The sequence below is a fragment of the Salvelinus alpinus genome, chromosome 1, assembly GCF_045679555.1.
Source record: "Salvelinus alpinus chromosome 1, SLU_Salpinus.1, whole genome shotgun sequence".
Lineage (NCBI taxonomy): Eukaryota > Metazoa > Chordata > Actinopteri > Salmoniformes > Salmonidae > Salvelinus > Salvelinus alpinus.
Genome location: NC_092086.1, coordinates 67216917 through 67230039, shown reverse-complemented (window position 1 = coordinate 67230039; position 13123 = coordinate 67216917). Strand labels below are relative to the sequence as shown.

General features: G+C 40.0%; 2 protein-coding genes across 3 annotated transcripts in view; both read right to left on the bottom strand.

Annotated features, from left to right (window-relative positions):
- The window catches only part of LOC139583651 (AF4/FMR2 family member 4-like), a 39000-nt gene extending 33277 nt beyond the window's left edge, over positions 1-5723 (bottom strand). For both annotated transcript variants that reach the window (XM_071414956.1, XM_071414965.1), the window contains exon 1: positions 5447-5723. The gene's annotated coding sequence lies outside the window, so the exon portion shown is untranslated. The remainder of the gene's footprint in view (positions 1-5446) is intronic.
- A 2389-nt stretch (positions 5724-8112) lies between these two features.
- On the bottom strand, positions 8113-11557 carry LOC139583625 (zinc finger CCHC domain-containing protein 10-like). Its single transcript, XM_071414909.1, has 4 exons — positions 11084-11557; positions 9699-9860; positions 9263-9307; positions 8113-9045 (listed from the first exon to the last, which is right to left on the bottom strand). The coding sequence occupies exons 1-4, from the start codon at positions 11272-11274 to the stop codon at positions 8826-8828; spliced, it is 618 nt and encodes a 205-aa protein (XP_071271010.1). The 5' UTR covers positions 11275-11557; the 3' UTR covers positions 8113-8825.
- Positions 11558-13123: the final 1566 nt, after the last annotated feature.

Genomic DNA, 13123 nt, shown 5'->3' with positions numbered 1-13123 from the left:
GAGTTTGGGGAGTCAATTGGCCTTTACATTCAATGATTAAAATTAGGCCTAGTCTATATCAAATAACAGTTAGGGGAACAAAAGCTAGCTAACTTTTTAACCCTTCAAATAACCCCTTGCCTATGTGTCACATGGTCAAGCTCCTTCTCACTAACATAATGATAAAGGCTAGCCTAGTTCAGTCAAATATGTATAATGCAGTCTCAATTTAGCTGTAACTTCCTAGAATTAAATCATAATAGTAATTTGTTTTAGTATTAGGCCTAAGGCAAGGATAAGTTGGGCTAATGTACCCATTTTCTCTTTTAAAATAGGTTTTGAAAAAATTACAGGCTTAACACCAAACATGTTATTGGATGAACAAACTAGGCAGGAGTCTTTACATAACCTGTGTTTTATTGTTTAGTGAAATGACAAGAACCAACATCTCAAACAAGCCTTATCGAGCCAGAGACAACATGGAAATTCCTGTATTATTCAGTAGGCGGTTTCCCTGTCCCATCAGACAGACTACTTACTCACCAACCAGTTGAAGAGGCTATATTTGGAACACTTGCATATCTATTGGACTTGAACTACAAATAGAAACCTAAATAAGGCTTACCAAGCCTAGTACTGTACGTCTATGGTATTTAGACAACATTAAAACAGACACTTTCACTCCTCTGTCAGCCTATAAACATCAAATTTATTGTTTTGCCAAATAAAAACAATTGGACAGTGTCACATTAGAACAAAGTTGTAGGCCTACTAACCTTGTTCCTGGCGAGCTACCGTCCTGTAGGTTCACTCCAACCCTAATCTGGCACACCTGATTCTAATAACTAACTGGTTGATAAAACTGAACCAGGTTAGTTACAACTGGGTTTGAAGCGAAAACCTAGAGGATAGCTCTCCAGGAAGAGGGTTGGAGACCCATGTTGTAGAAGGCTATGCGTTCAATAAAATATCCTGCATGATATGCTGTCATACAAGATAATTGTATCCAGAGTCAAAAAAGGAACAAATGCTGCAACATGGGCTGGTGCGCAGCATATATTTTTGCTTTGACACAAGAGCCGAGGAAGCAGCTGATGGCTTATTAGTTTCACCAAGGGCTTACCATAGGCGATGTAAGGGCCTTAAACTACCCTCCTATGACTACAGTAAGTTGGTGGTTGAAGATATCCCTCTAGTGGTGTGGGGGCTGTGCGTTGGCAAAGTGGGTGGGGTTATATCCTTCCTGTTTGGCCCTGTCCGGGGGTATCATCGGATGGGGCCACAGTGTCTCCTGACCCCTCCTGTCTCAGCCTCCAGTATTTATGCTGCAGTAGTTTGTGTCGGGGGGCTAGGGTCAGTTTGTTATATCTGGAGTACTTCTCCTGTTTTATCCGGTGTCCTGTGTGAATTTAAGTATTCTCTCTCTAATTCTCGCTTTGTTTCTCTCGGAGGACCTGAGCCCTAGGACCATGCCTCAGGACTACCTGGCATGATGACTCCTTGCTGTCCCCAGTCCACCTGGCCGTGCTGCTGCTCCAGTTTCAACTGTTCTGCCTGCGGCTATGGAACCCTGACATGTCCACCGGAAGTGCTACCTGTCCCAGACCTGCTGTTTTCAACTCTCTAGAGACAGCAGGAGTGGTAGAGATACTCTGAATGATCGGCTATGAAAAGCCAACTGACATTTACTCCTGAGGTGCTGACTTGCTGCACCCTCGACAACTACTGTGATTATTATTATTCGACCCTGCTGGTCATCTATGAACATTTGAACATCTTGGCCATGTTCTGTTATAATCTCCACCCGGCACGGCCAGAAGAGGACTGGCCACCCCTCATAGCCTGGTTCCTCTCTAGGTTTCTTCCTAGGTTCTGGCCTTTCTAGGGAGTTTTTCCTAGCCACCGTGCTTCTACACCTGCATTGCTTGCTGTTTGGGGTTTTAGGCTGGGTTTCTGTACAGCACTTTGAGATATCAGCTGATGTAAGAAGGGCTATATAAATACATTTGATACAGTATAAAACCTATTGACCAGGCTAGATTGTGTTAGCGAAATCTTACAGAGATCTAGTCTGACAAAAAATAAACCGTGTGCACAGCAGTGCGTCCAGGTGCTGGTTTTGGCAGGAACAACTAGTTTTCAAAAACAAGTGTTTAACTACTAGTCTAGTCGGACTGCTTTAGAGACGGGGGTTTCATTAATCCTTGTTTGCAATAGCTTATTTCCAATCTGAAACCCACCATTTACAGCATTTTTTTTTTTTTTTTTGGTAGACTAGTTTTTATGGTAAATTTATGGTAGACTAGTTTTTGCCATCTTGGATGAATAAATTGTCCACCGCATTGTCTTGCAAGACGCAAATAACCACATTTAAGCTACATTCATTGCTTGAACATTTGTAAAAACAAAAACTGTACTAAGATTGCATAATCCTTGCATCACCACCAGATGAAACAATAGCTTAAATATTCCTGTCATAACTCGGCTGTAAAACCACATTCTTGAGCAGTTGGCCTTGAGCAGTTGGCCTTGGAGGAAACAGTTAGGCTAGCTGAAGCCATAGAGCAACCTAAACAGGAAGTTGGGAAGACTTCACACAGAAGCATATGTCTGTACTGTAGCACTTATTATGCTTGCCAGCAGAGGCCATGCCTCAGAGAAATTGGTAATTATGTAGCAACTACCAAGACTTGAGCTGCCCCTTCCTCACTGTAGAACCTAAAATGGAGTCCTAGACCCAGCAAGTCAACTGTGGATGGAGAAAAATACAGCTATTTAGCTCTGATTTGTATATATATATATTTTTTATAAATGGGACATAAGGGAAGACAATGGTGTTCACACTGAAGAAATTCTAACATGCTTATTGTTACAGTAGTGCTCATGTAAAGGGCACCAACTTAACGCTATCAAAAAATACTACTAGGGCTACCTATACCGAATAAAAATAAAAACATGTAAAGTGTTGTTCCAATGTTCCATGAGCTGAAATAAAATATGCCAGAATTTTTCCATATGCACAAAAATATTATTTTGCTCATAAATGTGTTTACATCCCTGTTAGTGAGCATTTCTTCTTTGCCAAGATAATCTACCCACCTGACAGGTGTGGTATATCAAGAAGCTGAATAAACAGGATGGTCATTACACAGGTGCACCTTGTGCTGGGGACAATAAAATACCACTCTAAAATGTGCAGTTGTGTCACACAACACAGTGCCATAGATGCCTCAAGTTGACAGAGAATGCAACTGGCATGCTGACTTCGGGACTGTCCAACAGAGCTGAAGCCAGAGAATTAAATGTTCTGCTGAGTATTTATATCTGTAATAAAGCCCTTTTGTGGGTAAAAACCTCATTCTGATTGTCTGGGCCTGGTTCCCAAGTGGATGGGCCCCTGCCCAGTCATGTGAAACCCATAGATTAGGGCCTCATTTATTTATTTCAAATTGACTGATTTCCTTCTATGAAATGTAACTCAGTAAAATCTGTTCAGTATAAATAAATAAACACTTGACTACTATGGGATGCTATGGGATGCATGGGATGCATACATTGGTCTGGTTTGATATAAAATGAGAAAAATACCCTCAAAGACAATTAGTGTGTATCAACACCCAGAGGTTAATTAAGGCAGAGGGTTCTGAACCTGGGCAATTTCAGATTTTAGTTTTCCTTCTGGCTGCGGTTCTTCTTTTACAGGCCAAAATAAGTAGGCTAATGATGAGTGCTAGGTTTTCTGTGCCTAGGTTACAACGACCGAGTCAAAGCATTGGCGTCACTAGATGTTGCAAACCAGGGGTTTCAAACTTTTCTTGCCCAGAGAACCCTGCCCAGGCAAACCGGTGACTCCGGGACCCACATCATATTTTAGCAACAAAGGTGAATGGTAATGGCAAATAAGTAATCAACATTTTAAAACAAATATATTTGGTAGACAGTTTCATTAGTTTGACCACCCCACAGTTCATTGGAAGAGGAAGTGTAGATTATAACAGTCTAGTAGCTAGAAAGGCATCTTGGTGGTATAATTTAAGCTAATTTCCAGAAATGTCACAGTTTAGCATGGAGCTGAGAGAATTGAGGGTTTCAAAATGTCCTGCAATTCTATGTACCTTTCCATGGCTAATACTGTATTCCTCTGCTCAAACATAAAAATGGGCATGTGTCCTGAACGCCCAGTTTTCGGAATTTTCTATTCTCCCGGAATGACTAGCTTTTATTTGATTGTTAGTTCTCAAAAATGGTATTATTAAAAAATATATATAGTTCAATATCTTTTCTGCTTGCTTTTCATCTGGTTTTGGTCGTTTAAGTTGACAAATTGTTCTTCCATGCTGCCATGCTATTGTTGTCTTAGGTCTCTCGTTGTGATGTGTGTTTTGTCCTATATTTTTAATCCCAGCCCCGCAGGAGGCCTTTTGGTAGGCCGTCATTGTAAATAAGAATTTGTTCTTAACTGACTTGCCTAGTTAAATAAGGGTTAATTAAAATAAAATAAGACAGATGGCCCGCCTAAGAATTTATTACAGATTTCTTTTTTTTTTTTTTTAATCTCCAATGACTAATTTCCTCCATATTAAAAGGGATAGTTAGTGTGACAATGAAACCCTTTATCTAATTCCCCAGTCGGATGAACAGGAACAGCTAGCATGCTAACTGTTCCCGAAGACTTCCAGTCATTGTGCTAACGCTAGTTAGCATTCGCTCGTGAAACTACCAACAACTTCCGTCAAACTGGACACTGCAACACAAAAATGGTATCCACGAAGGTATAGAATAATTATTAAAATACATTTTTCACCCCCCCCCCCCAAAAAAAATAATAATATATAATTCAGGGACCTCCATGGACCCATAGGGGGCCGCGGACCCAGTTTGAAACCCCCTGTTGTAAACAGTCCCCCCAAGAAATGTAAGACGCTAGCTAGCTTGCTACAGTACCCATGTATTTCGGATACATTGCTGTCAAACTTGTTTTTTTGTAAAAAAATCACATGTTCTACGACTTCCAAATAAGCACCTGTGATAGTGCTCAGTATGACCAGAGATTTTGGCTGATGTCTGAGACTACTCATGATACAGGTAGCCAGCTAGTTAGCCACCCAAGCTTCCATGCTAACTGACCTATCAGCTAACTTTTCCACTAAGCCAAGGTCGGCAAACGACTTAATTTTGTCAACTAACGTTAATTTAATGACAAATTGTCGACGATACGGAAACTTTCAATGTGGTGTCACCATGGATAGCTAGCTAGTTAGCTAGCATTGCCTAACGTACAATGTTAACTAGTTATTCCGTTGCCAACTAGTCTAACTACCACTTGCTCGATATTACTGACCATCTATCTTTAATATACACACGATAAATAGCCAAATTACAATGCACAGGAATTGTTACCATAACCGCTAACTAGTAGCTACATAACAATAAAGATGTTAGTTAACATTTTGTTTAATCCACTTACCTCTTCTCTTCTTTTTAGGCCCAAACCATTCTAGCTATTGGAAAGCCCTTTCTCTTTGTCTTTTCCACTTTCCAGTTTAAAAAAAAAAATGGACCCGACAAAAATGTTACAATAATAGTTAAAATACTATAAACATGAAAAGACTACATCCTCTCTATCAAGTATAGCTGTGACAGCAGAAAATTATTCGTCATTATTTTCTCTATCCATTTTTACAACAAAGCTAGCAAGGTGGCTAGCTAGGCAGAGATGAGTGGATGCATGCAAGAAAGCAGCTGTGATGACTTCGGTTCCCTAAACTTGATCACGTGATCACGGCGTATTCTTAAGGTTCCGATCATGAATCCAACAGTATCTTGGAAAGTAATATTTTGTTGTGTATTTAAATACAGTAATTAGACGTTTTGCAATACAAATGTTAAAAGGAAGTTATTCTGAATGCATTCAAGGAATTTCATAATTTCACCCAGGTCATAAACGTCATTATGTTGAAGCCTGTTTTTCTGACCTTTTGGCCCCCACTGCTGATAAATTGACTTGGGACTCTGGTTCTATTCCTATTCATTTAATCCTCTCCAATAGGCAAAATCCAGATAGATAACCTTTGGAAAACTGGGCCCGGGATGGCACGATCAGGACTCAAACACAGGACACAGATTAAGTAGTTTTGCCCAGGTCCCTGCGACCGACACCTTATAGCACTGTAACCATTTTATTGAGGTCCGACCCCCTTGAAAAAGGTTGCAAGGTATTGTGCTAAGGCTGCAATATACAGTGCAGTCGGAAAGTATTCAGACCCCTTGACTTTCTCCACATTGTTATGTTACAGCCTTATTATCAATCTACACACAATAACCCATAATGACAAATAAAATTTAAAAAAATTAAAGAAACAGGTTTTTAGAAATATATATAAAACATTTACCTAGGTATTCAGACCCTTTACTCAGTACTTTGTTGAATTCCCTTTGACAGCGATTACAGCCTCGAGTCTTCTTGAGTACGATGCTACAAGCTTGGCACACCTGTATTTGGGAGTTTCTCCCTGTTTTCTACAGATCCTCTCAAGCTCTGTCAGGTTGGATGGGGAACATCTCTCCAGAGATGTTCTATCTGGTTCAAGTCCAGGCTCTGGCTGGGCCACTCAAGGACATTCAGGGACTTTCCCCAAAGCCACTCCTAAGTTGTCTTGGCTGTGTGCTTAGGGTCGTTGTCCTGTTGTAAGGTCAACCTTCACCCCAGTCTGAGGTCCTGAGCAGGTTTTCATCAAGGATTTCTCTGTACATTGCTCCATTCATCTTTCCCTTGATCCTGACTAGTCTCCCAGTCCCTGCCGCTGAAAAATATTCTCACAGCATGATGCTGCCACCACCGTGCTTCACCATAAGGATGGTGCCAGGTTTCCTCCAGACGTGATGCTTTGCATTCAGGCCAAAGAGTTCAATCTTGTTTCGCATGGTCTGAGTCCTTTAGGTGCCTTTGGGAAAACTCCAAGCGGGCAGTCATGTGCTTTTTACTGTGGAGTGGCTTCCGTCTGGCCATTCTACCAAAAAGGCCTGATTGGTGGTGTTGCAGAGATGGTTGTCCTTCTGGAAGGTTCTCCCATCGCCACAGCGGATCTCTGTCAGAGTGACCATCGGGTTCTTGGTCACCTCCCTGACCAAGGACCTTGTCCCCCAATTGCTCAGTTTGGCCAGGCGGCCAACTCTAAGCAGTCTTGGTGGTTCCAAAATGTTTCCATTTAAGAATAATTGAGGTACTGTTTTCATTGGGACCATTAATTCTGCAGAATTGCTTTGGCACCCTTCCCCAGATCTGTGCCTCGACACAATCCTGTCTCGGAGCTCTACGGACAAGTCTAGGACCGAAAAGCTCCATAACATCTTCTAGTTATTTGGTAAATATTTCCTTAACTCTTCTTGAACTGCACTGTTGGTTAAGGGCTTGTAAGTAAGCATTTCACGTTAAGGTCTACACTTGTTGTATTCGGCGTATGTTCCAAATAAAGTTTGATTTGAATTGCTTCAACCCCATGGCTTGGAATTTGCTCTGACATGCACTGTCAACTGTGGGACCTTATATAGACAGGTGTGTGCCTTTCCAAATCATGTCCAATCAATTGAGTTTACCACAGGTGGACTCCAATCAAGTTGTAGAAACAGCTCAAGGATGATCAATGGAAACAGGATGCACCTGAGCTCAATTTTGTAATTCTGGGTTATTGTGTGTAGATTGATGAGGAAAAACAATTATTTCATCAATTTTAGAATAAGGCTGTAACGTAACAAAATGTGGAGAGAGTAAAAGGGTCTGAATACTTTCCGAATGCACTGTATTGTAGCGAATTTGGGGGGGGGGGGGGTAGCTTCAACTGGGACTTGAACTCAGGTCCATCGAGTATCAACCCAACACCTTAGCCGTTACGCCAAGAGATCCATTTTCTACCCTATACGCTACCTGGCCCTTCCATCGGGAAGCACACCCCTAAAACACTTCTCTATCTCAAGCACCACGCCCAGGCACACCTTTGAAGGCCTCACAGTAGTTCCACCCCACTTAACACCAATGCATACAATTTGCTACACTTTCAAGGTACTGTAGCGCTATAATGGTTGACTTTGTTCCATCTGGACAGAAAGAAAATAAGAAAAACACCAACAGGTAAATACACTTGCAACTGACTTTTTATTCTTAAATTATTCAATGCTGTGACACTAGGTTAAAAAAAAAAAAAGTTTAAAGCATGACCAATTTACGGGTGGGCAGGCGGATACATTGGCATGATCACACTTGGGCTGTGCCTAACAAAACAGAGACCATACAAATGTCCTTAAAATGGCAGTTTATCAACAGTCAATAACAACTTATGAATGACCAAATCAATAACACGCGTCACAATACAACCAAAGCCAAGCTATACTGGGCTGGTAATGTTTCTGGAATCGTACTGGAAAGAATATGAAAAAAACTAAAATGGGTAAATGTGACCGCAGCAGCCCCCCCCAAAAAAATATTTGTTACATATCTTTCAGTAGCAAAAGTTATAACAGTAGACACATAGTTGTACATGTATGGAGTCACTCAAAAACGTTAGTAGAAAGTGAGGAACTACAGCATGTAAAAAGCACATACATTTCTCAATTTTCCTAACTTGTTATGAGACCAAGTTGAGATATGACCACACCTTTCCACTGACTTTACAGGGGGGTTAATGTAGGGGAGAGAACACATTCTGACAAATGCTAAATACAAAATGCCTCACTGCTTGTTGATGACATTTTACACCATATCGTTTTTTAAGACAGCTCCTTAACAGCTACAGGGTCAGAGTTTAGCTCAGGTTAATGTCATGGTGGAACACAATACAGCTCAGTCTTCCTCATTTCTTCTTCTTTTTCTTCTTGGGAGGACCTTGATCCAAGTCACTGCCTTTAGATGAATCGGAACCCGAGCTGCTTGAGCTGCTAGAGGAAGAGGAGCTAGAACTGTCATCACTGTCGTCCGACGAAGAGCTTGAGGAGTCACTACTGTCAGACGATGAGTCACTGGAAGAGCTGTCAGAATCACTGCTGCTACTACCACCACTTGAATCCTTTGACCTGAAAGCAAGTAGCACAACATACAAAACCATTGCATAAGCAGAATAGTGAGTACATTGCAGAAGGCATAGTGCAGGCAATGTCAGGCACAGCCTAGATCTCTATTGCATATAATAATAAAAAGTACTTTGCGCTACCCATTTAAGTTATATCAGCAAACATCAATTTTAGAGCCATTTTATGGGGTTAGAGCTGAAAAGTAACCTGTGACAGTTACCGTTTCTTCTTAATTTTTCTCTCACTGGAGTCCTCCTTTCCTGGTCTGAATACAGATGAAAATAGTAACATGTCATGGCTGAGAAAATTCCAAAGATTATTCAAAACCAACCAGGGGAAATAAAAGTGAAAAGGAACTGGGCAACACATTAATATCACTTTACAGAGGATATGGCCTCCGATTGACGAGTTCTACTGTAACACCTCTTGATGGCAGTGCTAGACAATTATGAGGTTGGATTACAGTACATGGTACCCCCCCCCCCCAGCAACATCATCATCATCATCATCCTCCACACCTCCCTCTATTGGACACAACCCAGGTGACTTTCCAGTGTTTAAAACATCTTCAGAACAAAAAAAAGTGATCCACTGTCAAGCTGACTTCGCTATACAGCACTCATCCAAAACAAATAAATACTTTATGGTTGACTTACCCTGTGGTATTGACCTGTTTATTTTCATTTTCTTTCAGTTTCTTTTTCATTTCTGTTGTCCTTGATGGCCTGTGAAGGTATTTTCGTTTACCAATGCACTCATATGTCCAGTGTCCAAACTCCAAACATTTCTGACACCGAACATGTTGTTTATTTGCCTCCCTGTATGAAAATCAAATTTCGTACAGTTTAGCAGATGTTGTACCAGGTGCAGCGAATTGCTTTTTTACTCACTCCTAACAATGCAGTAAAATGTCAAACAGTACACAATAATCAAACAATTTAAATAAGAAAACAAGAAATGTCAGAACGAATCCATAAAAAAAAAAATAATAATTAAATAGCACTGTAACAGTAATCTAAATTCAATCTATACGTTTTACGCCGGTTGAATGTACACAAGATATACTAAGAATATGTACAACAGTAGATATGTTAGTGAGCTATGTCAAGAATCCAGTATATAAATATGTGGTGCGCATAAACAGAGTCACTAAAATGCAATGCACAGTAGTAGAAATATTAGAAAGAACTATGTTGAGAATACATTATTTAAATACACAGTACAGAACCCCATGGCAAAATGGATAGAATTGCAGGAAATGTTAGTGCCACTGAATTCATTTAAAATATTGATGGGAGACTCTTACAGAGTGTAAATGGTTTTTTTTTTAGGCTGGATCATGTTGTTTGATTTAACTCTGTAAATGTATTGATTGTTGCTGCCTTCTTGGCCAGGTCTCCCTAGAAAAAGAGACTCTGGGTCTCAATGGGCTTTTCCTGGTTAAAAGGTTAAATAAATAAATAAATTGAACGGGGGAAAAGACATTGACATAAGTAGAAGTTATCAATGCTGGATAATGCCAGCTGTTTCTTGGGCAAATGGTTACCGTGGTCATATTGGGGTAAGTGCACATGATACTTTTTCGGAATAGAGTAACCTCCCTGACTGGATCTGAGTGTCTACGGCCTGTTAAGAAATATTGAGACCAATGTGGTACTAGTCGTTACTGACTCAAGCACTGTGCCTGTTCCCCAGACACGGTGTTGCACTTCAGTCGTAACGTTAAGTTAGCTAGCTAACAGCTAACTTATGTAGGGGCTATAAAACATGCAGACAGGAGGAAATACATGCTTGTTAGACAAATAAATGTATACTATATGAAATGTAACTATTTTGTTAACTTGGTACATCATTATTGCCTACATAATCTCAAACAAATGAAACATTTTGTAGCCAAGTAACGTTAGCTAGATAGCGTTAAGTAAGGCCAGTATTGTTAGCTAGCTATTCGGAACTCAGTCTTAACATGGTGATCACTAAATACGCTGAATCAAGTAAGTATACCAAAAGACCTAAGCATGTTAGCAATAACCAAACTTACGCTTGCCGACGAGCAATAACTCTGTGCATGGGCGTCGCCATATTGCAATTTATCCAAAGATAACTAACCCAAGATAGACCACAGCCTGTCGTTTCCAATGGGAGCAAATTAATCATAGTGGGCAGAACAAGCAAGTTTGAAGGGCAGAGGCAAGCACGAGCTAGCGAGATCCTATTGGCCCGCTCTAGCATGTATTTGCATATTTCCAGTAGCGAACGCCTATTCTGTGAAGTGCGCGTGTGCAATAACTAAATTCGACCTTGCGCTCCTAAACAACGCAACTTTGGCAAAGGGTAATGTCTACAAAACTTAGTCCACTCTGTTCGTAACACGATTATAGTTTTGGGGAAAGAAAACTGTATTGAGATCAAATGTTTCATCAATGAGAAAATGTGAAGAATGTCGACCAAAATCTATCTCGCTCCATCTTCTCCCACTGGGCTTCCTTTTATCACCATATTTGTCGGTGAGTGGAAATGCCAACCGGATGCTTCAGATTTATACATCCGGTAAAAAATCTGGCTCATTGTTATATCAGTGGCTGAGCTACTTCATCTTCTTCAGTGGGGTTTAACAGTGGTTGGCATCCAATATTAACGTTGCATTACCGCCACCAACTGGACTGGAGTATAAATCATGATACTTTTTGATACAAAAAGGGGAAAAGCAAAACAAAAATATACCTTGTCATCTAATCCTACTGTCATCACAAACCCACCACCCCATTCTACTATTTGACCCTATCTAATCTTACACCAGGCCAACGGCCTAGGAGGATGTAGCCCAATATTGGACTAAAGGAGCCTAACCTTACTCGTTAGTCCAAGGACCTTAAATGTTCTGTTCAAAGGGTGAATTGGCACTGGAAGCCAAAACAGCCAAATACTACATCTAAACGTGAATTTATTCTCAATTGCGGTACGGTTTTAAATCCCTCTACTTTCATATCACATAAAAAAGTATCATATTCCTCTACTTTCACAGGGCATATTTCCTGTTACAGCTCTTGTTTTCTTGAAGACAGAGTGGACTACCTGTGCTAATTAGCTATCTATGTCTCCAAACACCTGTGTGGAAATGGAAGATAGACGCCACAAACGTCTTGTCACTGAAAAATACTGTGGCTGCAACTGTGTTAAAACACCGTACAGTAAGTGTGAATTTTACATTTGTGAAATTATTTTGTTGTTTTAAAAAAAAATATTTGACCTTTTATTTAACTAGGCAAGTCAGTTAAGAACAAGTTCTTATTTTCAATGACAGCTTAGGAACAGTGGGTTAACTGCCTTGTGATATGAAGGTGTCTATCAATTTAACCTTTTGTTTTTTGAAAGGCTGTGGTGCGTTCTGTGTACCTACCGCATGCGCTCAATATTTTCAATTTATGCGTTGCTGTATTGTGTGGTGGTACAAACGGAAGACTGTAACTACCAATTGGATACTACAAAATTGGGGAGAAAAAGGGGTAAAAAAAATAATTAAATAAAAAATAAGATTAATAAATATACATTTTAAAAAGCTTTTAGCTAGTTGAAAAGCAAAGCACGTGTTAATAATATTAATAAAACATATATTATGAAGTACAAATTACAAGTGCATAACTATATTGTAATTTTCCATTAAGAAAACTTGTTGGAAAAAGTATTTGTATCATTCTTTGATTGCAATGTTTTCATAAACCATGTTCAATATTTGATTGACAATTTTAAATAAGCCTCATGTTGATCACATTACTGCTAATTAATGTGAGCTAGTCATGCTGCGTGCCCTGTGCAGTTCCAAAACAATCCAAAGGGTGGCAGCCTAGACCACAAATTAATGTTTCGCATGAAACAATGTTCTAGTTACCTGCAATATAGCAGGATTGGGATTTTAGGTTGCCGTTTTTTGGATTATGTTGGAACTGCATAAACTCACATTAGCAGTAGGCTTGTATTATAACTGTAGGGGGAAGATCATTTTCGCAGATATGTACAAACGCAGGCACCAAACGCACTTGGAAATAATGATTTTATTATATTTGTGGTAATAAATAACAGA